Source organism: Phaseolus vulgaris, chromosome 8, assembly GCF_000499845.2.
Source record: "Phaseolus vulgaris cultivar G19833 chromosome 8, P. vulgaris v2.0, whole genome shotgun sequence".
Lineage (NCBI taxonomy): Eukaryota > Viridiplantae > Streptophyta > Magnoliopsida > Fabales > Fabaceae > Phaseolus > Phaseolus vulgaris.
In genome coordinates, this window is record NC_023752.2 from 475,041 (window position 1) to 500,372 (window position 25,332).

At 28.8% G+C, this 25,332-nt stretch overlaps 5 protein-coding genes across 5 annotated transcripts; 3 read left to right on the forward strand and 2 right to left on the reverse strand.

Annotated features, from left to right (window-relative positions):
- The first annotated feature begins 125 nt into the window (after positions 1-125).
- Positions 126-2,062, forward strand: LOC137825979 (uncharacterized). The gene is made up of 3 exons (XM_068631806.1): positions 126-263; positions 469-829; positions 1,694-2,062. Exons 2-3 carry the CDS (start codon positions 470-472, stop codon positions 1,862-1,864), a joined length of 531 nt encoding a protein of 176 aa, XP_068487907.1. The 5' UTR covers positions 126-263; position 469; the 3' UTR covers positions 1,865-2,062.
- Positions 2,063-5,569: 3,507 nt separating this feature from the next.
- LOC137825980 (uncharacterized) lies at positions 5,570-5,966 on the forward strand. Its single transcript, XM_068631807.1, has one exon. The coding sequence runs from the start codon at positions 5,570-5,572 to the stop codon at positions 5,774-5,776; it is 207 nt and encodes a 68-aa protein (XP_068487908.1). The 3' UTR covers positions 5,777-5,966.
- An 898-nt stretch (positions 5,967-6,864) lies between these two features.
- LOC137825982 (small ribosomal subunit protein cS23-like) lies at positions 6,865-7,726 on the forward strand. The gene is made up of 2 exons (XM_068631809.1): positions 6,865-7,134; positions 7,249-7,726. Exons 1-2 carry the CDS (start codon positions 6,922-6,924, stop codon positions 7,528-7,530), a joined length of 495 nt encoding a protein of 164 aa, XP_068487910.1. The 5' UTR covers positions 6,865-6,921; the 3' UTR covers positions 7,531-7,726.
- Positions 7,727-8,416: 690 nt separating this feature from the next.
- On the reverse strand, positions 8,417-10,338 carry LOC137825981 (vacuolar protein sorting-associated protein IST1-like). The gene is made up of 4 exons (XM_068631808.1): positions 10,027-10,338; positions 9,836-9,939; positions 9,544-9,715; positions 8,417-9,463 (listed from the first exon to the last, which is right to left on the reverse strand). Exons 1-4 carry the CDS (start codon positions 10,192-10,194, stop codon positions 8,609-8,611), a joined length of 1,299 nt encoding a protein of 432 aa, XP_068487909.1. The 5' UTR covers positions 10,195-10,338; the 3' UTR covers positions 8,417-8,608.
- Positions 10,339-17,005: 6,667 nt separating this feature from the next.
- On the reverse strand, positions 17,006-20,339 carry LOC137825906 (adenylate isopentenyltransferase 5, chloroplastic-like). Its single transcript, XM_068631710.1, has 3 exons — positions 20,313-20,339; positions 18,365-18,846; positions 17,006-17,614 (listed from the first exon to the last, which is right to left on the reverse strand). The coding sequence occupies exons 2-3, from the start codon at positions 18,825-18,827 to the stop codon at positions 17,196-17,198; spliced, it is 882 nt and encodes a 293-aa protein (XP_068487811.1). The 5' UTR covers positions 18,828-18,846; positions 20,313-20,339; the 3' UTR covers positions 17,006-17,195.
- Between the last annotated feature and the right edge of the window lie 4,993 nt (positions 20,340-25,332).

A 25,332-nucleotide genomic window follows, 5' to 3' on the forward strand; every position in this document is an offset into this window, starting at 1 on the left:
AGAGATTAATTAAATTTGTTAAATATCATAATCCAGAAATAACACTATCTAAGAAAAAAAAAGAAAAGGTTAAAATAGAACCTTTTTAAAAAAATAACATTTTTTAAAATAAAAACTGAAAGACAAATCAAACCTTTTAAAAATAAAATACCAAATAAAAGAGAGCAAAAACAAATTCAGATCAATTCTTCTTTTGGGTCTTACAAAACGAAGAGGGTGTCTCTGTTGTGTTGTGTTTGAGCTATAGTCTTTTTCTGAGTAAGGTAATTCACAATTGCTCTCTCTCTTTCATTTCTTCACTTCATTTCTAAATTACTAATGCTTATCATATCATATCATATCATGCAAATTTAATAACAAAACAAAACGATCCGTTTTACAACTCTTTCAATCGCGTTGCCCTCAACCTGTTTGTGAAAAATGCTCACTCAAACTCGTTCTCGATGGTTGTGTTTTCGGCGTGATTAGCATGCTCCGTTCATCGCTCCGCTCGTTCTCGACGTCGGCGAGGGCGTCGCAGCAGCTAGAGAACCACAACTTCCTCTCTCCGAACTCCTTCCTGGGAAGCTGGAATGCGCCGCGGGACCCAAAGGAGGCGGAGGCGAAGCTGGCGATGCTGCGAAGGGATTACGCGAAGCAAGTGAAGGAGGTTCGGAAGGAGTACATAAGAGAGATGGAAGCGATGAAGATTGAGAAGGAGCGCAAGGATGAGGCTCGCAGGGAAGCCCTCAGAATCGCCAACGAAGAGCGCAAGAAGCTCAAGGCTCAGGCGGCCCAGCTCAGAGCCCAAGAACGCGACATCGAACGACAACAGTTTCGAGAAATGCTCGTATGTTGATATCTTCCTCAAATCCAATTGTTGTTTGGACAAAACCTATATGCAAGCGTTTTTGGTACAATTTGTTTTTGTCACAGTTTTGATGTGCATAGTGTATGTTCACATTAAATATCAGCATAGGTTACTGAGGTGATACTTCAATTTTGATTAGAGATCAGCGCCGAAAAACCCCTTGAATAACTCCATTTGAGGTTTGTCCTGAGTTGCGTATGCTTGCTGAAAAGTTAAAATGAACCTGGATTTCCTGGCATGTCAATTTGTTTGTTCAAACTGCAATTTGAATGTTTAAGGCTCAATTTGAAGTTCACTCTTCATGTGTGATATGATATGTTTTGTTAGTATCCTGTTCTGCTGAATACATTTATTATGTTATACTCTGTGAAAGTTTAATTCTACAATAGCTCTCTGGAGATTTGAGCTTTAGAGAACTATTCTTGCTGTACTCGAGGTTTATTTTAGTGCTAAAGAGGTCTTGACTACAATATGTGTTCTTAATTTCTCTCTTTGGATACTTTGTTCTTTGTACTGCAATTGTTTGTCAAATGATTAAATATTTAATTTTTTTGTTTGTGCTGCAAATCTGTCATTCAAGTGAAACTATTTCTATTGTATTCTCTTTTATTATGAATTTGTGTTGAACTTTGATAAAAAAAAATCTTGTAATGTTCATTTCTTGCTTTTCAGTTAAATTTCTTACATTCCTGTCTTTAGGTTTTGGGGCATTTCAAAAGCTTTCTAAAAGTCTAATAAATATGAGCGGTTGTTTCTCTATAATAAGAGAAAACACACGGTCATGGACCGTCTTAATTTAGTTCATTGCCATCTTGGGATTGATTTCTTACTTTTGTGAACCAGTTAAAAGAAAGAGCTGAGAAACTTGAAAACTGGAGGATGAAAGTCAAAATGCATGAGAAGAAGAAAGAAGAGAAGAAAGAGTCGTTGCGCCGACAGAGTTCAACGTGGATTGATAAAGACAATATTGAGAAAAAAATCGTCGAAGCTATTGTTGAAATACATCAGATTTGAGCTCATTGCAGTTCCACATTTGTATTGGTTGAGGTCTGTGATATCTTGTTAGTAGACTTTAGTCCTATGAAGCACCCTTATATAGATAGTTCCTGCATTTAGAGAATTACATTCCTGTTTTTACCGAATGATACTTCGGGGATATTCACTGTTTTGGTTTTGGAATAACATCAGAATTGAGATCCTGGTTTGGTCTTATCGAGGTGTCTTGTTGATAACACAAATCTGGTGGTCATGGTATATGCAAGTATAGCCACTACTGTTATGGGGTATGGGGACTTAGAGCAGAATGCTATTACAAACTTAAAATGAAAACCGTATGCACTGCTTCAAAAGCTTCACTTATTTGATGTTTGATTTGTCGATTGAGATGATTTCCAAATGTTTGGGTTTTGTAAGTACGTGAAATTTGTGTCCTGCCTGGAGTCTATTAAACTTTTATAGGAATCAAATTTCATATTGTTAATAGTTTATAAATGAGTAACATAACATATTCAAGAAGTGTAGAAGATGTATCTATATCTTTTTGAAGATTGATTATAAAACTGAATCTGACATAAGGGTGGAGATTTCGAAGTTGCTTTTAGAGAGATAATCCCCAGAAGGTTTATGGTCAGGCATTAGATAAGGGAGCACAGGCAAAGCATCTGGTGTATATATTGCAGGTTCTTCAACCAAAATGGTTGCAGAATGGTTTCAAAGGTCTAATATGATGCACGTATACATTTTGGTGGTTAGATTGGACCTCTGTGAATTATTCATTGGAAACATTTATAAAAGTTCAACATAAACTATCCTTCAGTAAAAGGGTCTCAACATAAAATTTAAAATACAACATTATTCTTGACTTCATGTTTGCATGTAGAAATCCAGAAGTGGTTGTTATATACTTCGGATTTAGATATCCAAAAAATTATTTTCGTGTTTCATTTAAACTTCTGAATAATTATATCTGGAAGTGAGTTATGAGTTCTGGATTTTTATGTCTAGAACGGTGTGCTCTAAATAGTGTTGAAGGATCGAAATCCATAACTCATTTATATTTGTTTACGGATCTTAACATTTGGAAGAGCAATATGATGTCCAAATAAGTTCTAGATGGCTAACTTCAAAGTCATATTAGTTCCATACTTACATATTTGAAACTTTGAGATTTGCTTTAGATATATATTCTAAAGACAAATCCTTAAATCATTAAAAGCAAAACGAACATGATGCAAATTTGAAGTGATATGGTGGAGGGAGAATCAGGCTCAAGAGAATTTCCTGACAAAGTACGAACTTGGTCTAAAATCCATAATAAATTGGATCTTTCATTTTGGGCCATTTCTTTATACAGCTACCCATATTTTTTTTCTACACCTCATAAATATAAATCTTTTTACTTTTTACTTTTTTCTACAGATAGTATAGAAATTATTTTTTTCTTAAAACTTTATGAATTACGTAATACATAAGTGACTTATGGGTTATGCAGTCCAATTTTTTTTCTTTTAATTGGACAATCTATAAAAGATCTTTTACTTCCGAGTTACACTATCTGTAGATATTTTTTCTTAAAAGTAAGTTCTCGAATATCACAATAATTTTTTCTGAATTACACAATTCCGAATATTATTTTTGACTTCTGGATAAATTGATTAATTCAAATGTTTTTCTCTAAAAAAAATATATTTCAAATTGAGTAATCTGAAAATAAAATAAAAATTACAAATTGTAGAATTCGTTTTAAATTATACAATTTTAAATATTCATTTAATTTTTGAACTATACCATTTAGAACTTACAAAGTGAACTTTTTTTTTTATATTTATGATATTAATTATGCCACTGCATAAAAATATAATTATAATGCAACTGTATTAATTTCACTCAATTCAATATTCCTTATCTCAAATTAAACTAAATTTGAATTTGAATCATGTTTACTTCTAATATTTTATGATAAAAAGGAACTCTCTGAATGATCAATAACCAATAACTATACAACGTTGATGCATAGTTTCCTAACTTCTTTAAATATATTTTTAGTGCTTATTTTCCTTTCTGGGGGTAATTATACTTTTATTTAATTAATAATTAGAAAAAATTTCAATCTGATTAACTGTGTATATTATTGTTAAAAAGTTTGACTTTCTAATAACATAATAAAATAGTTAAATAATAATATAACAAAACTTGTTTGCAATGTTTATAAATGAACTAAGAAAACAGTTGTTGAATATTATTATTGTTGTAAATCTCTTTTGTCTTTAAAAATTGCAACTCATTAATTTTTATTTTGTGAAAACTTTATATTGATTATTAAAAATTGAAAGTATATTTTACACTAGGTTTTATATACTGAAATTCATTGAAGAGGGTGTGTTTTGCGCTCTTTCATCTTCACAAAAGGAAGAGTATTCGTTGTGCTGTGTTCACAAATCCAAAGAAGTGAATTGAATCGGAGGATCTTCTTCTGTTCCATGTGGTAATGCGAATTCGACCTTTCTCCCTCTTTCTTTGGTTTCGCCCTTTCTGAAAATTTTGATATTGCTAATGTTGGCTGATTCATATCATATAATATAAAGTTAATTGAAATTGAAAGATTCTCTTCGATTGGAAGAAGTATGAGTAGTACCCACTGAAACTGTTTCTGTTAGATGAAACAATTTAGCCACCCCTCAATGCATTTGGGTTTAATATTCTTTCAATAGTTTTGAGACTGCCCTCATTCTGTTTGTGGAAATGTTTGCCTTTTATTTTCTTGCATTACCCTTATCTTCACAATTTAGAATTTATTTATTTATATATTGATCTTATGTATTTTCTGCACTTGCATCAACAAAGGGTTATTGTATTTTGTGAAATTATGCTAACCCCTTTTCCCCCTTGACCTAGATGGCTGGACTTTTTAGGATATAGGAGTCTTTCACCTAAGGTAGTTGCTGGGGTTTGAATGTTTCAGGCTCAATTTCTGGATTTAGATTCCACATTGAACTCCAAAGTCCAGTCTTCATGTGTGATATGATATGTTTTGTTAATATCCTATTCTGCTGAATACATTTATTATGTCCTACTATGTGAAAACTAGTATAAATCTACAATAGGTCTCTGGAGATTTAGGCTTTAGAGAACTATTCTTGCTGTATTTAAGGTGGATTTTAGTGGTAAAGAGCTTAGTCTTGAATAATGTGTTCTTAGTTTTGTACTGCAAATGTTTGTCAATGGATGAAATATTTAAATTTTTTGTTTGTGTTGCAAATCTGTCATCCAAGTCTGTTACGCAATTGAAACTATTTCTGCTTTTTGTGTTAAACTTGGATGAACAAAGTTTTCTTGCAATGTTCATTTCATGTTTTTCAGTTAGATTTCTTAAATTCATGTCTCTTAGGGTTACTTTTGGGGCATATCAAAAGCTTTTTGAAAATCTGATAAATATGTCAAAGCAAAACACTCAGTTCTACAACTCTTTCAATTGCTTTGCCCTCTCTGTTCATCGTTCTGCTTGTTCTTGACGTGGGCGAGAGCGTTAGCAGCAGCTTCTTTCTCGTTTTGTTTGTGGAAATGCTTACCTCTTATTTGCTTGCATTCCCTTCGTCATCACAATTTAGAATTTATTTATTTATTTATTGATCTTATGTGTTTTATTTCATCCACTTGCATCAACAAAGGTAATTGTATTATGTGAAATTATGCTAACCCTTTTTTTCTCCGTTGACCTAGATGGCTGGACTTTTAGGATTTAGGAGCCTTCCACCCAAGGCAAAGAATTTGGTAGTTGCTGGGAGTTTGACAGCTTTTGTCTTTGGTGCCTATTTCTACACCATGAGGGCTGTTGGAGGCACTGATGAACTGCAGGTAGCAATTGATAAGTTTGAATCTCACAAGACCAAGAATGAGGGTGAATCCAACATGTCATCAAAGGTCTAAAGCTCATGCATTGCTTCTACAACAAAACAATGTATTCACTTATTTGATCTGTAATCAAGCTTTTTACTCTGCTTAAGAGTCTTGAAAAGAAGAATGAATGATATTGAATCTAGTGCTAATAAGTTTCAAGCAGCCCTATGTACAAATAATGTGTGGTAGGGAAACTATAATCGAGATCTTGTTTTGGCCTTGCCGAGTGTTTGATAATGGTAATAGAAATCTGTGATCATAGTATTCTCAATTACAAAGAACAACTGGTACAGTGACTTAGGGGCTGAACTCCATTACAAACTTCAAATGAAAATCACATGTCTTAAACGAGAAGAAAATAAGAAAAGTTTCTTTCATAAATTAAAATTAGAAGTTTATTTTAGCGAAGTTTATTTTTTTTATGTTCATATCTTAATTTGGTATAAATGTTTATTGAAAATTTTTGTATAAAGTGAACTTTTTCAATAAACATTTGCCCAATATTGAAAATGTATTCCAATTCAACTACGGGGAATCCAAATCCTAGTTATTTAGCACTTAACGTTCTTAACCCATACTTAGCATTTCCTATTTAATCTTTCATAATCTGTGAGACTGATGAATAGAAAAGGTGAATTCATGTAATTTAATTTATATAAAAATTAAATTGAGATGAATCATGGGTGTTTAATTTAAATAAACATTTATTGTTGCTACATAATGTTTTTTACTTTTCCATATCTTTGATAGAAGATAAAATATAAATAATAAAATCATAACTCATTCTACTTTGTTTACTAATAAGTATGTATTTCATTTTATCATAAAATATATGAAGAAATCATTAGATATTCTTTAAGAAGGTGGTGTTGATAAGTTTTACCACTTCAGACTAAAAGAATACTTAATATTAATATTAATTATCTAGCTTTTTATATTAATTAATAATTGATCAACCTACATACAATAGTTTATAATTCAAATAATTCAATTTTAATGTGAAATTTTGTAAAAAAAAAAGAAAAATGTTTATATAAAAATGAAAACCCATATAGAAATTTGGGTGACCCGGATTAAAACGGGTCAGAAAAAGGGTGTGGTGTTATCTTCTTGGTTGTGTTTGAAATGTGAGTGTGAGAGAGTGAGAGAAGCACCAGCAATCTAAGACCTTATCAATGGCACTTCTTCACCTAAATCTTCTTCCAACCTTCAATTCCAAAGCTTTAACCTTTCCCTCCATCAAACTCAATCCTTCACTTTCCTTCTCCCTCTTACGCTCCCATCTGCCTCCTCCAACCACCACCACCACCACACGCTTTACCGTCGCCGCTTCCGCCGCCGAAACCGCCGTTGTCCAAGAAGAAGCCCCTCCCACTCCCCAACCCGAGGTTCTCTTCTCATCTTTTGCTCCTAAACATTCAAACAATGCTTTTAATTTCTATTCTCTTTTTTTAAATTTAGAAAAAAAAAGCTCTTATTTATCTTAATTTTGTGGTTAACAGAAGCTTGGAGTGGTTGTGAAGGCAACAGAGAAGCCAAGAATTGTGTTGAAGTTCATTTGGATGGAGAAGAACATTGGAATTGCACTAGACCAGACTATACCGGGACATGGTACCATTCCCCTAAGCCCATATTATTTTTGGCCCAGAAAAGATGCTTGGGAAGAGCTGAAGGAGTTGCTCGAGAGCAAGCCTTGGATCTCCCAAAAGCAGATGATTATTCTACTCAATCAAGCCACTGATATCATCAATTTATGGCAGCAAAGTGGTGGCAACTTATCCTGACCTCAATTCTGCTGTTGGAACATATTTCAAACATTTTTTGCTCTTGTATTATTGGGTTGTTGGAGTACTTGGTGATGTTTTGTAATAATAAGACGTTTCCCCTTCTAATGTTTATGTTGTTCTGTTGTATGTTCTTTCTCTGGCTTTGTATACCACTTGTGCTTAATTAATATTACTATCAATTAACTTATATAAATCATTTGGATTTTAGTCTGTCACATTTTATTAGTTAAACTGTTCTCTCGATTCTTGTACACATGTTGAGTTTTTGGTTTTGTTTGACAAAATTGGAAGTTTTAGACCTTACATGTTGTCTACATTGGCTTCTGTCCCACTCTCTAATCAAGAGAAGGCATTCTGTTTGTACAAAACTTTCTTGCAGTGATCAATTGCTAAAGAGACTTTGAAAGGTCTAAAGCTTATTGTTTTCTTGTGTATAAATTAAAACTTGAATAAGGACTAAGTGAATTGGTTAACTTATTTGATTTCAATGAGTAAATTTTAATTGCAAACCTGTGTCAGTGCTTTATTTTACAATTAACCTTTTGGTTGAAAAATAAGCTTGCTTTAGATACTCGGATATACGGATCAAAGCTTTGTTCATCGATCGATGTATTGCTTTGTAATATCCTTATGCTAAAACCATGATTAAGCTTTGTGATCTGGCATCAATGCTTATCCTGATTTTCACCATCATTGGGATCAAATAAAATTTACAAATAAGTAATGTTTTGCCCTCCTTAAACATTTTTACTTTTTTTTGTCCTACAGCAACTTCTTAATGTTGCCTTTCTGGTCAGCTAATCTGACACTCATGAGGAGAAGAAGTTCTGGCTTCAGCAGGCTAAATTGTTACCATAGTATTTTACTAGAGGGAAACCGTATGTCAGGAGAATTGCCTTCAAAATGCTGCCATTAGAATCTAAATTGGATTTTACATACTCTGGTACATCTTTTCTTACAAATTGGTTTCTTATTCTATTTCATCTGCTAAATAATTTTGAGGTTTGGCATTATGTACACTTTTGAAGAAACAATATGTTCCAATCCTCTACATTTTTTGTTGTTCACCTTTCGATCATTTAGTCCTCACTGACATCATCTTCCAGTCCTCATGTTCATCATGTGTATGTATCTGCTTTTGAAATTGTGTTGGATCCCTAGTTTCCGTCACATGCCTTCTTGCCATAGGATTTTGAGGGGGATAAGATTGAGATCTCTGTGAATTCCATTTTATAGCGTGGGAAGAAGGGTGAACTCTTCCTTCATTGAATTTGAAGAGTTCATTTTCTGTAGCTGCATCAGAATTACTGTTGTGATCATTGTTATCCCTTAGGAAGCTCTTGGCTGAGCCTAACTCCCCAACCATGGGGTCCTCTATATTTGCTTCCTCCACATGTTCCTTGGAAATTAACTCAGCATTCTTTGATATTGTTGTCATATTATCTCTTAAACTCAGACTTAAATGAAAGTCTTCCCATGCAAGTGTTTTAACTTCCCTCCTTTCCAATGCTTTTAGTTCCATAGCATGGTTGCTTTTCGATATGACTTCATAGTCTTGTTTAGAACTTGAGCTCAAAGTGGGACGCACTTTGATCTCAAGTTCTAAGGCTTTTTCAGCAGCAGCGGCAGGTGTATCAGTGTGTCTCTTCCTTTCTTCATTCCTATCAGATAAATGCCCACACGAAATTATTTTTTCTGCATTATTTTGGATATTAACTTCACGGTTATGATCATCAACACTATTTTTTCTGGTTTCACGTTCATCTTGCCTTCCTTCAACATTCAAATTGTCCTGTTCATCTTGCCTTCCTTCAACATTCAATTTGTCTTGCTCCAAACGCAAAGTAACTCCAATTTCTGCAGCAATTTGCTTCAGCACTTTCATTTTGATTTCCATGGTAGGGTGTTTTGGTGAAAGCTTTTGTATCATCTACACAAACCAAGCAAAAGTTATCAGAATAATGGGAAATTCTCTTGAAATGATTTCTCTGTGCAATAACTAATCAGCACCTTGGAGTTCACTCTATTATTTTTGTGCAACTCAACAGCATGGTGTGCAAACTCTTTTCCCAACCTTGATGCTAAAATCTCTCTTATCTTATGCAGCTCTGGAAAATCTCCACACCTTGAGGATGCAAAGATAAGGCTAGATGTTGCTTCCCTGAGCTCAACTGGGCACTCCCTACACGTGTTCAAAGACAGTAAAATTCATGCATCAGTAAATAATTCATCACCACTTCAGTTTGGTGTTTCTTCAAGATTCACTCAACAGCTGCAGAAGCAAGGAGAGAAGAACACTTACTTGTTCGTTTCAAGAGCTTCAGCTCTTTCTCTAAGGAAATTGCAGTAGTTTTCTATCATAGCAAACACTTCCAAAATGTTTTGTTCTGTTATCCATTGCTCCACCTGTTAATAAGCAAAAGATAAACTCAATATTTATGTGTAAGAGAAAAAGAGAAGGGTTATTGGGTGTGGTTATTAGCAGTAACTTACACGCAGTAGAGCAGGGTCATGGTGACCAAGGTTCAAGAGCTGAGCAAGATCAGAGCGAGCATAAGAGGCTCGAGCTTTGTGCTGGTTCTTCAAGATAACAATCCTTGAAACAGCAAGTGTGGTGATGCTTTTGATTTTGGAACTGAAGCTTTTTCCAAGCAGACCCATGTTATGTTATAAATGGAATTTGGTAGCACTAGATAGCCTTGTTTGTGTGTTATCTAAAAGGGGTGAGGAATGAAGGAAGGATTCTATGTTCCAAGACCTTTATAGTATCAAGCTCCTGATTTGTCTTTTAAATGGTGTATCATTCTATTCGAAGGGTTGAATATTGATACTTGTATAATACATATCGATGAAATATTTAGTTCAGTTCATATCGATGAAGTGTTTAATTCAAAATAATTTTAAATTAATGATATATGACACTTATATTATTAAATATTATATTTTAAAAATTATATGGAATCATAATAATGTTTGCTGTCACTCATAAATGAAATTCTCCCCACAATAATAAATATGAGTTGGAGAGTTATTATTTGTTTTGAATTGGCCTAAACCTAAGTTTGAGAAGTTCTTATCTGGTTCCTTTCCGGAACATAAATACTAGAAGCTCTGATCATTTCTATTGGAAACCCGTTCTCTTTCAAAAGGGTCCACGAGAACGATGTTGTCACGTGGGATATGACCCCTTCTCATGCAACTAGTTTGGAATTTGAAAGGTCAAAAACCTCATATTATGTGAATTATTTATTTAGTTCTATGGTGGTTGAAGAAGTTGCAGGAAAAAATAAAAGTATATTTTAACAAAAAGTAGAAAATTTGAGGCATTTGGTAGCCACCATAGCACGAGTTTACCAAAAGTTCAAAAACAGAGACGCGTAGTAATGCCATTTTCTTCTGTGCAATGTGTTCAGAAATTAAATAAACAGAGAGAAGAAGACGAAAATTGGCTGCTATGACAAGGTGCATATATTTAGGTGCATCACAAAAAAATAATAGGGATTCATATTTTTTTTTATTGAGAATGATAATTATTTAAAGTATACCAATACCTGTTATTTTTATTTCTAATAATGGCTAAGATTATGTTTTATTTACAAAGGTGTAAAGAAACAAAGTGATTGGAGAGAGAAGGGAAAGAAAGAAAGTTATTAAATTGTGAGATGAATTTTTAGGGTTTTAATGAAAAATAATTTGTTCCTTCTTATTATAAATAAATCAATTTTAGGCTTTTTTTTCGTATTATATTATAAATGAAAGAACTAAGTAATCCCTAGTTCATTTTTTTCATTATAATAATTGGTTTGTGGCATTTGACTATCAAAAATAGGGTTCTGAAAGTAGCATAGCAGCCCAACACCAGGCATGACTGCGTGAATATCTTAGTTTGTTTTATTCCAAACTATACAAAATAATATTCCAAAATCCTTTACATTTGTATTGAGAATTTTTTAAAACAGAATAACTCGTTTTTATAGTAAATTTTAAAACATTTCATAAAAGGAATATATTGTTTGAGTGTTGTAAAATTTTAAAAAAAAATCTAAAATTTATGTACTAATTTAACTATTTAAGAATACTCTTTTGTCATTTTGTGAAACTTTCTTCGTTTTAAACTTTATCAAATGGACCCAATGACATTAGATAAAGGTTTGGAAATAAAAGTAGTTCATCTTGAATTGGTTCATTTAGTGAACTATTTTTCATGTTTATAGGAGCTAGTGTGGTTTAGGTGTCTTCATTTAATTTTATAAAATGTTGTTAAAGATTTTGAATTTACAAAAAAAAAAAATACTGTATTAACCTTAATTTTTTTCTTTAATAAACATGTTACAATTATTAATGATCAAACATACCAAATACTTGTTTAATTACCTCAATGTAAAAAAATAACAAAAAAATAGACTTGAGGGATGAGAGATTTAGAGAAAAATTTAAGAAAAAACAAAGAAATAGATGAAATAAAAGGGATGTTTGCTCAAATAATAAAGGATTAAGAAAAGGTCAAGAACAAACATAAAGAGGGTGCAGTAGGAGAAAATATTAGCATGATAATCATCACTCCCCAAGATATAGGGTGTTTAGTAGTCACCACCACTTTTATTACTATAAACCACTTCCAAGATATCATAGTCCAAAACCCAAACTCCTCCTAAAGTACCTAAAGTAGGCATTTTGCTCTCTTACATGAAAAAAAAAATTAAAGAAATGAAAGAGCTTGTAGTAAAAGGAAAAAAAGTTTATATATAGCAGGAGAAAAAGAGTATGTAAGAAGACAAAAAGAGTTACAAGCTCTTATTTAGATTAAAAAAAAAGAGAAAAAGAAGATAAATCTCTTATAACATCCGCTACAAGCATAGTTGAAAAAAAACATTAAAAGAATATTTTCATGCATTAAACTCTTCTTTTCACTTAAAATCATTATTCTAACTCTTTTTTTTCAAAAATCTCAATATAACAAAACTCATTTTTGTCATTGAATATCTAGAACTTTGTTTAAGGACCTAATACTACAAATTGACTTAATTGGACTTTTATCTATCTTTCATGGGTTCAATAAAGAAGAAAACTCTAGAGTGAAAAAATGTATAAAATACCCCTTAAAAGATTTTTATAAAAAAAATAACTAAAACATTAGACAACACGAAACAAGATGATAGATACTAACATGATTTTAGCAAGACCAAACTTTAATTTAAATAATTATAGTGTATATTCTACGGACCACGTATTGAGCAAGTAGTGGATAGTAATTGTGCCATCAATTTAGGTCAAATAAAGTAGGATTTTGATTCTGTATTTGGACCTATGTTTGATAAGGATTTTCTCATGCCTAGCTAACGTTGGACTTCTAATGGTTTTCGTTGGACTTCTAATGGCCCAAGATAAACCCTGGACTAGTTATTCAAGGGATGAGACAAAAAGTAATATGATTCCAAAGCGTTTAAGCACCGAATTCTCAACCTAAAATGACTTGACTAGTTAGCCACCAAGTTCATGAAGTTTCTACCTGATCATTATGTAAATGATAGAGCGTCAAATAAATGAAAAAAATAAAACTGTAGATAAAGCTGGAGAAAAATATGAACACATGGAGTTTTTCCTCAACACGTTTCCGTTTCCTAGTTAATGGCATTAAACAATGTACCAAAGGACAAAAGTTATATAATATTAGCAATGGCAAGTCTCCAAAAAGATTGCAGAAGACTAAAAATTAGAACAACATAACAGCAAAGAAAAACTAGAAAAAGCAATTAAGAAAGTGAAAAGTAACACCATCCATCACCTTGCTTAACATGATCTCCACAAAATGATCCTCAACCACTTGATTTTCCTTCACATCAGCAACCTAAAATATCAACCAATACAATCCACAAAAATGGTTTAATCTGAATAAAACTAACACTTCAAAGGAAATGTAAATTCAAATTCAACAGCATTAAACACAAATGTAGCATACCTTAGAATAGAATAACGAAAGAGTGAAACAGCGAGAAAATTAGAAAAGAAGAAGTGAAAGAAAAGCATTACAGTGTCCATAACGAAGTGAGTCCCCTCGAGAGTCTTCACGTTAATCTTCATCTTCTTCGTGTTTTCGTTTCCGTTTCGATACTGAAAAATGAATGATAGTGTTGATATGTTAACACTGTAAATATTAAAAACATAAACATACAGTTAACATTTTGATAAATTAATATTTTATTTATTTTTATTTTATTTTCAATTTAAAGTGTTATTATATTATTATAAATGGTTGTTGAGTGTATTCATTTATAATTTATAATTGGTGGTGTATAAATATTATTGAAAATTTTAATGTAATTATATAAAAATTGGATTACCAATGAATCATAACTCTTCATATTCCCAACACCGCACGCAACACGACACAAAATCAGAACGCCGCGGATTTGGAATTACAAACGTTTCGCGCTTATTTATAAATGCACATTGAGCACCTAGTTATCCCATGCGAGCACGACCACGGTCTGACAAACTCTATCCACCTTAATCTGAAGCCACGTGGCATTGACCATTAATGCTCCCTTGCTTACCACTTTGCTTTTAATAGAGGATTGTTTAAACTTAATTTATGAGAGATTTGTCACGTTTTGTTCCAAATTCAGTGGAGATTCTTGGGTGGAATTTCAGGAAAAAACTATTCCGGGAGTATTTTTCATAAATTTTGTGCAAACCAAGGCAAAGTGGTTTGCACAAATTCCGGCCTAATATCTGCAATTTCATTCTGGATCCGTATTGCGCTGAAAAAAATTCACACAGGCACCTACCTGTGAACTTATGTAAAGTGAAATTTTTTTAATGTGATTAGTGAAGAAAGGAAGAGTGATTATTCAATTCACTCTTTATAATTTTTAATTTGTTTAACTGATCAAAAATTTATAAAGTTATGAGTCGTTTTTTCATCTGTGGAAAATAAATACAAGAAATAAAAGAAGAGTGTTTATGAATCATTTGTTAATACAGTGAATTCCATCATTTAAACGATGCAGACTACTAAAACGAATCAATTCATTCATCATATTTCAAAAAAAAGTCATTTTGAATAATCGACTTCGAATAATAAAAAAAATCTCTAAAATTTCACAATGTCTTGAAATCATTCTAATAAACAATTATTATCTCACCTAAAATACTAAGTAATTCAATATTATCATTTGTATTTTTGGAAGAAAAAATGTTTTTATTAAGAAAAAAAGGAAATATTATACATTTTCATGAAAATAATGGAATTGTATATACAATGGTAGAAAAAGTGTTCACCTTTTACCAAATGGAAAAAATAAACATAAAATAAATAAATATGATTATGTTGTTTTATATAATGGATAACATAAATACAAAATAAATTATTAAAAAATTTCTCAAAACCAACCCAACATTCTCTTTATTACATTTCAAAATTAACCTTTCCTGATTTTATTAGGAATTTGCATTTATACTATATATTATATAAGGAAAGATGATTTGGACATGCATCTAAGTAAATAATATGAAGATTATTTTTTACACATAAGAAACACCCTTTTTGTGCCTTCAAAGATATCCACTTTGATAGGATTTTAGTGACTAATTTTAAGGCAAGGAGTCATATTAGGAAAGTAAATATACATTATGGCACAATTTATGAATAAAATAAATTAAAAACTCCCCTTTAATAATTTTTAGGCAGTGAACGAAAAATATTTAAGGTTAACCAACAATGAACTTAAGATGTTATAATGAATTTTTATCATGAAGCTTGTGGAAGAAAAAGAAAGCAAAGTTGAGAAGAAAGAGACCTGAAGCAATAACATAAATGCAAGAAAGAAATTTTTATTTTTTTTTCAATATACTTGAATTACCTATAACAAGAGTTCAACAAGCATATATAAAGTAAAAAAAAAAAATGTCCATAACAATATATGAATTTCACTATCAAAAGCCTTAGTGAAGAAGTCAATTGGTTGATTTGTTGTTTGTATGGACAAAGTGTGACACAACTAAAGTTATTACTTTTTTCTTACAATGTGACAGTTAATGTTGATATACTTCATTCGTTCTTGAAAACTAGAATTTTGTGTAATATATCTTCCAATTTGATTGTCACAATATAAACTAGTTGGAAACAAGGGGTGAAATGAAAATCATCAACGAGGTTGGTCAACCATTATAATTCACATGTAATGGTTGCAAGAGTTCGATACTTTACTTTTTCGTTTTCTATTATATCATAGATTCTTCGAGAAAAATGTAGAATTCAGTAACAAAACAACGTGTGTTAACACAAGAAGCCTAATAAGAATCGTTAAAGCCTTTTAACAAAATAACAAAATAGATGGGGAAAATACCTTGATATGGTGAAGTTTTATATAATAAAAAAGTTTACCTATTAGGCTCATATATTCCTTTTTATCATGTATAAATGATCATTCAAACATATACTTCATATCCTTTGTCATCATGATAGGAATAGGCTTGGCCCCTTACATTTATGATAATGTCTAAGAAAATTTTCTTTGACATATGTGAATCCCTTTATGTGATAAGCAATTTCAAGACCTAAAAATACTTAAGATGACCAAGATTTTTTTTTATCTTAAAATCATTATTAAAAGGTGTTTTAACATTATTGTAATATTAGATATACAATCTCTTGCTAAAAGAGTGTCATCCACCTACATAAGAAGAATAATGAAAAAAGTAATTATTTTCTTTGTGAATAAAGAACTATCAAATTTAGATTGAATAACATGGATAAAAAAAATTAATGAATTTTTCAAAGTAGTCTTAAGTCATATAAAGACTTGATTAAATGACATAACTAATTAGTTTCGACAAGATTGACACCTCTGGAATAAATGTCTTGCTATCATAATTATTTAGTAATTAAATGTTTGCTTATCACAATAACCTAAAATAGTATATTAAGACTTACAATATTAAATTTCAGTTTTAATATTTTCAATCATATTAATTATAAATATATTTTTATTCATTTAATATATTAATACATTTCCTTAAAGTATACAGGGAACAATTTTACTACATTTAATTTAAAAACATTTAAATATGAATTTAATATGCATGTACTGATGAATTTAATACGGATATGTTCAGAAGATGTAAAATTTACACTTTCAACAAATAAAACAATATCATCATGGTTAAAACTTTTAATCTAATCATTATAAAATTAAAATATTTTGGTATGTTCAATATATACTCTTATATTGTTTAAGAGTCAAAATCAACGATAATTTTAATACACATTCCTCTCTTAATTTACCAAAACGTCTTTTACTAATAAAACTGTAATAAAACTCAAAAATAAATAGTGATTATCTAACAATATTATTTATACGGACTTAAGTTTATAACATTAAATAACAACTAATAGTCTAAAATAACATAAAAGACTAAAGAAGATTCATACAATACAATGCAAATGTTAAAAAAAAGAAAACTTATTTTATTCATAATAATATTACTCATGAGCATGAGTAGATAGGACTTGCAAGGAGAAGAAAAATAATATATATAAGCAAATACTATACAAGCATAATTTTATCTTTCCATCTAATTTTGGCTTTATATATTTTATTTTTCTTTCATTATTTATCATTAACTCCATTAACACAGTCCTTGGTGAAATTAGTGATTTGTTAAGCACAAATTGTGGCTGGTTCAGCCTTCTGAGGCATTATCTTTTTTACTTCAGTCGTCTTCTCCAGAAACTTTTGTACTAACTCCATGCTTGGTTTGAACACAATCTCTTGGTACAAATGCTTATAATCCTCTCCTTTTAACACAACCTCAAACACTTTTGTGGAATCAATTCTGGTCATTTTCCGTTCATAGTTCATCTTTTGGATCTTCCACAGTTGCATCTCAGACAACCTACGAGTGTTCTCTTTGGTTTTCGTAATCGCATGTTGCAGCATCTTCTCCTTCTGAACCTCGTCGTCCATTTCCTTCTCCACAAGGAAATACTCTCCGAGCTCAGGAACCCCAATGGCTCTTCTGATCCCTCGACTGTAATCAGCTCCAGCCACAAAATATTCTCGAATCTCTTCCACAACTCCTGCATCAACCATTTTTTTTTTATCAGCAAGAAACAATATATATAAGAATCGCTTCAGAGTCATCTAACTCATCAAGAAACAATATATACATAAGAATCACTTCAGTTCAGAGTGATCTAACTCATATAAAATAAACAATGATATATTGACATCCTGTTCCACTATACAATTTTTAATCGATGATATAAAAAAATGATACTTTTGTCATTTCATGGAAAAATGAAATTTTAAGTAAAGAAACAGGTTATAGTGGAGCAAGGTTGTCCGTTTATCATTTTTATAACCCTTATAATCATTAAAAAAAATCATTAAATAGAAACAAATTTTAGAGACAAAAAATAATTAGTTGTTATAGTGACTAAATTAGAAATCATTTTAAAGATTAAAAAAATTATTGATTTCTAAATTAGTTGATAAATAATTTCTAAATTTGTATCTAATTAGCTATCAAGGTTTTTACTACCAAATTTAGAATGTAAATAATTGTTAGCTAAAACCTTGGTAGTTAATTAGATATAATTTAAATATTATTTATCAACAATAAAAACTAATTTAAAAATCAATAATTTTTCAGCCTCTAAAATAATTTCTAATTAAGCAATTGTAGTAATTAATTATTTTTTATCTATAAAATTAATTTTTATTTAATAATTTTCTTATAGTAAACGCAACATCTTCCAACCAACTACTCAATACTAGTCGTAACAAAAACAAGCTAAAACGAAACGAGATAAGTCAGATAACAAGACCTGCATCAACCATTTCATCCACCCTTTTGTCCAAATAGGGGAACAAGACTGGTAAAGACACATCAACCCAGATGAAGCAACAATCATATTTTGAGCAAAATGCAATGTTGGGATCCTCAAGCAAGGCTCCGAGGTAGGTGTTGGAGCCTCCCACGATAATGGGTAGGTGTCCATTTTGAAAGATGATATCAAGAGCAACAAGAACATGGTTGCAGAAATCATCGCTGGTAAAGTCAGAATCAGGATCATCAATGATCCCAAAAAGGTGATGAGGAATGCCACAACGTTCAGACTCAGAAGCCTTGTTTGTGATGATGTCAAGACCCTTGTAGACTTGGATTTTGTCTGAGTTGATGATTTCAGAGGGAAATTGCATGGCCAAGTTGATGGAAAGTTTGGTCTTACCAGTGCCAGTTGCACCCAATATGAACAGAACCTTCCTCTTTCCAACGAGTGAAGCCATCAAATTCTTCTAAATAATGCTAGAGAAAGAAGATAGGTAAGAAACATGAAAATAGTTTCTTCATAAATAACTAAGATTTTAAATGTATTATCAACATTTTACATATTTAATTTAATCACATATTAATTATCTCCTTTTTTTTATTTTCCTTGACCTCCAAATCTAAGAGTATAAACCTTAGTTCAAGCATTTAAGATAATAATTTTTCATGTAAGGTAATGAGGAAAAATTGTATTTCTAAATTGTGAAATTAAGAGTCTTTCAAGTTTATTATATTAAATGGTGGAGGTATATATTATTTTTATTTCTGTAATAAATAGTTATCCGTAATTTTGAATCTTATTATAAATAGGTGTACTTGTATTTTTTTAAAATTATTATAAATTTATACTATAATATTTTAATTCATTTAAAAAATGCATAAATTAGAATAAAATCAGAAACTAAATGAATTTAGATTTAGCAAAAGATTTTTTTTTTAAAAATTAACAAAAACATAAAAAGTGAAAAAAAAATGGGAATGTGTATATGCATAAGATAAAAGGAAATAGTGAAAGAAGAGAAAAGGAATTGATAAGTGTAGCTTAAAATAAGTTATTTAAAAAATATTGTAACTAATAATTTGAAAGAAAAAAAAAGTTATTCATATAAGTTATTAAATTGATAAGTGTTATTTTTTCAATGATAAAAAGGAATAAAAGAATAAATTGATGTATTAAACTAATTATTACTTCTCCATGATAAAATTAAGAATAAATTGTATACACCAAATAACAAGAAGAAATCTCGTTTTAAAGATGTAAATTTGTTTTCCTAATATATTTTCTCCCTTTTCATTTCTTTTACCCCACATATCATAAAAAAGATGGATAAAATTAAAAAATTTAATAAAATGAATAATTATAATAGGAGAAAAAATAAATGTAAATTTATAAAATAAATAACTTATCATTTTTCGTGTACTGAGATAAATAATAATAAAACAATATAAATATGTTTTTAGAACATATTTGGCATTTTTTAATTTTAACTTATTATAATTTAATATTCTATTTTTATCTCTGAAGGAATATCCAAATAATATCATCACTTGTTAAAGTACCACCTAAACAAATATGAAAAAGTAAAAAAAAAATATAAAAACCAAAAGATTAAAAAATATATCAAAGATAAAAAATAAAATTCAAAGTTAACGAGAAACAAATTTAAATATAATTCCTCATCTAAACTAAACTTTTTTTTATATTTCAGTGAGTTACTGCATTAGATTAAGACGTAAACTCGATTTGTATTTATTAAATCTTTGTTTTATCCTCAAAATATTTTAATTATATAGTTTAATAGTGTAGAAAAATCAACAAAAAATGCATAAATGTAAAATTTTATATATTCATGAACATTTTATTTGATTACTATCACAAAGAAATTAAAGTATGAAGAAAAAAACAATTTGTATAGAAGAAGAAGAAGAAGCTTTGAACTAACCTGATATGGGTTGAGAGAAAATGAAATGAAGGTGGTGAATTACGAAAATGGTGGTGTTATATAACAAAGTGTATATGTTTATGAAATTAATGCATAGAAAAAATGCTGAAAATTATAATGGAAAAAAAGTTATTATTTTACCATCAATAGTTATAAAATGGAAAAAATAATAATTTGATACTTAAATATTAAATGCAATAAAATGACTATGTTCTGTTTTATTATATTTCAGATAAGATACTTAAATATTCAATGTTTGCTTTTATTAACTATTATTACACTCCTCTTTGTTTTTAAAACATGACCAGATGGCAAGGTAAAAAAAATGATATTTATTATTAACTATCAACATCAATTATTTATAAAATTAAGGAGGGACAGATAGATTAATGATATTATTAATTATTTATTAAGATATTAACATTATCACTATTATTATTAGTATTTTGTTAAAAATATTTCAATCATTTTATGATTATTATTATTTTTATTATAATACTATTACTATAAATATTAATAGTAATAGTATTATTTATATTATTTAAAATATTAAGAATAATTCATAGTGTTAATAATAATTATTACTAATAATACTGATCAAATTATTTATTTAAAATATTCTTATATATTAATATAAAATAAAATTATTCTTATTATTATTATTATCATTCTTTTCAATATTATTACATCAAATTATTCAAATATTATTACAATTATTTTTAATATTATTATTATTCATTACATCAAATTATTAAATTAATATTTTTATTCTAATATACATCAGTATAAAATAAAATTATTAGTATTATCATAAATTATTATTATATTTATTATCATAATTCTTTGTACTATTATAAATTTGTTCGTTTTTATTATTATAAATTTGTATATATCTGTAATTTTAAATATTATTATAAGTTTATAGTATAATATTTTAATTTATTATAAACTTACGTATATTCGTATTTTTTATATATAAAATTATGATGTAATATTTTAATTTATTATAAGCACTAGAAATCCTTATTGTATAGATAAATATGTTCTATAATAATAAAAAAAAGTTTGATTTGAAAAACAAAATCCAAATCAAATTTAAAAACCAATTATTCAATTTACTTTTATTTAAAATATTGGGTCATTTTAATATATATATATATATATATAGATATATTTAATTAAATTTCAACAATTTGTGTTCACACTTTATAAATATTAATTTTATTATATTTTATAATAAAATATTTAAATGCGGAATTTATTATAAGTATTAATTACTAATTATAAAAAATATATGATAAATCATTATATTAATACCTATTTTGTTCATCATAATATATGAATATTTAACAATGGTTTTAAAATATTTCTCTTTTTAAATTGATTCAATTTTGAATATTTTACTTTCTTTTGCAGTTTTCAATCATAATTAAACACTCACCTTAAAATCTAATCAACTTACTTAGAATATTCAAATTAAAAATTAAATCTTTCAAATTTCTTAAATAAAACACAGATATCCTTTTTTGTAAAATTTACAATAATAACCACAACAGACACATAGGAAAATCAATTTTTCAAAATTCTAACAAGAGACTAAGGAAAATAACATTAGAAAAAATTCTTTGAAGTTCAAGAAAAGTTCCCATTTTTTAGATCTTTACAACCAAGAATAAAATTAAAAAAATCAAAATGCATTCAATAAAATAAAAACTTTAGGAAATTGGGGTTCAGAAAAATTCCATAGGAGGGAAAACACTTTTGTTATGTGTGAAAACATTGGTGTTAGAGAGAACCTCAAAGAAACACATGAAAAAAAAAATTAGAATAATCTTGAAAGACAAAATCAAAACATTTATTTAAAAGACAAAATAAACATATTGTTTAGATATAAATATATTTAATAGAAGATAAATTTATAATTAAATGATATAAAAAAATATTAAAATAATAATATTGAGAATTGTAATATGATTATATAAAAAAGTATGGTTGTCGAGTTGTAATATGATTATATAAAAAAAAGTATGGTTGTCAATATATCATTACCTTTTCAGGTGAAAATTCACATTATATCATTACAGGAGTTTGATCAAAAATTACAAAATCGACTTTGAAGCATCTCGAACTAGGGTTGACCACTACAACTTTCATGACTTTGCATTAAAATTAAATCAAAAACATAAACTCTAAAATTTTATTTTGTAAAAAAAACTTTAGCCTCTACCATGAGCACTGAGCTGAATAGAGAGAAACTACAATAGAAGAAAAATGAAGAAACAAATACACTTATTAGCGAGTTTTAATTTGAATATGAATGTGGTTTCATGATTACCTTGTACAATGTTTGGGAATTCGAGGGATTTCTCGAAGGAAAAAATTGTGAAGGAAAAAGATTAAGGTCTCTTAGCTTGAAAATCGAATTGGAGATCGGAGCCAAAAAGAGAAGGAAGCATGGGAAGAAGGAGACGATGACACATTAAATTAAATTGAAAACTACTTTGTTTGTGACAAGAGTAATGAAGAAATGTCTAAATGGTTCTTCGGATAAAATAATAAAATGAGATGTACTAAATGGAAAAAGCAAATTTGTACACCAAAATTTGGTTACTAAAAGAGAAATCTTTATACATAGGTAAAAATTATTATATTAAATTAATATTTTCATTTTATTACATATCTATATAAAATAAAATTATTACTATTATTATTACCATAATTATTGAATTTACACATTTGAGTTTTAATATTGATTAATATCTAATTATCGAAGGATATTACCGAGAGATATTGATTGACACCAAATTATAGATAGATATTACCAATTAATATTAATTGACGGATATTTAATGATTAATATTGTCAATGTATTCATATTTAATTATTTATTATAATAGAAGAAAATTAATTATTTATGAATATATTATTTTAAAATAATAGTAATAAACTTTTAAATAATAATAAAATCATAATTAATATTTATAATAAACAAAATATTAAAAGTACTAAAATAATAGAATAATAATAAACTAAATTATAAAGAATAATAATAATATAAAGAATAATAATTTTATTTTGATAGGATTTATGAATTCTAACAAAGATTTGATGATTTATAAGACTTTTTCCAATGATAATTGTCTTTATATATTTTTTTTAATTATTATAATGTAGTTATATTTTTTCATCATGTTGTATTATATGCTGTGTTTAATATTAATGTACAATAGATTTTTACACCAATTTTGATTGATTTTATAGGATTTTACAATATATACAATTTTGCTTAAAAATTTTATAATTAGTTCTTTTAAAAATTTATTTAATTTTTTTCAAAATCAACTCTAAAATATTTTGCATGTATTTCATTTTTTATTTTGCAATTAACGGGATATTTTAATCATAGGAGACAAGTAACTAATATTAATTAGGCAATAAATGTGATCACAATTTCGGTATACTTTACTAAATTTATTACATTAAAAAATTTATACTAAATCTATTTCAATTATGAATATTTAATTTTTTTAATCTATTTTTAAACATTTTTCATGTATCCACAATGTTAAATAGTTTAATTCTGGTACATGCTTGTAGTTTGGAATTATTACATGTAACTTCATTAAAGTCAAATAATTTTCAAATTGTAAAATACTAAAGTAAATTAAAAATTAATATGAATCATAGTCGCTGAAATACTTTGAAAAACAAAAGCCAAAAAATTAAGTTCAACACCTACAAAATCTTCACATCAAAGAATACTCTTTTGCCAAATTTATTGTCCAAACCAAGGAGTCGACAAAGAATATTTTGAAGGTTGAATGAATGTTTAAACAGTGTTTTTAGTCCCATCATTAAGATGATTTATTCTTTCAATTACATCTTATTGTTTTTGTTTTTGAATTATCTCAATTTGATCCATTTTTTTAAAGGATGGGCTTATCATGACAAACAAGCAGTTGCCCACAAGATAGAGGGCTATCTACTCTAAGACTATTTCTTCATGCAACTCTCGACTCCATATGTTCTTCTCTCACTCTCATACAAATCTCACTCTCATACAAAACATGAAAATTCTTTATTATCCTTCTTGTGCCACCCTCATACATCTTAATTTTAGTTTCCGGATTATATAATTCAAAAGTCTAGATTTGATAGTAGCTTCTGGATTATGTAATCCGAATACGCATTTGAAAAAAGTAGTCCGGATTACATAATCCGGAAGCTAATCTCATATTAGAAAAGACTTCAAAATTATGTAATCTGAAAACTAATCATGTCTTTGGAAAAAGACTTTTGGATTATGAAATCCAAAAACTAATTCCGAATTTAGAAATTACATAATCCAAAATACTACGTAGGGACATTTTTGGAAATACCAAAATTTATAGAGGTGAGAGAATAACATGGTGAGAGAATAACATGGTGAGAGAATAACATGGAGATGCAGGAAGAAACAGTCATACTCTAAACTACCGTTCAATGGATTGATAGATATGTTAGAGTTTTGGAGGTTTTTACTTTTTACAATCGTAACTATTCTATCTTTATTTGTGAGAGTGTGGAAAGCAATAGTTTGAAATTCTGTTTTCAGGAGTCAAGCAAAGGAAATTTCAGTTTTGGGCTACTACAGAATATGCAACTAAGTAAAAAGTTATAGGTGAAGGTAAAGTATCTAAATTTCAAAGTTAAGACAGCATAATCTACAATGGGATTATAAATTGACAATCAACCCAACAAATTTGGATTCAACCCAACTTTATGCATTTGTCACGAGAGCAGACCCAATCCAGTTGATTAAAACTCGATCGAATGAAAGGAAATGTGCAGTTATATTGAAACAATGAGCACAGAAATGGGACATTAGCTTTTGTCACGGGAATCCATCTAACTCTTTCCTTCTAGTAAGAAAATTCACATTCAAATTTTACTATTTAGAGTCAACGATAGCTTACATGATCACTCACTATCTATGTATATCTATCTAACACAAACACTAATATAACGCGAGGATACATAT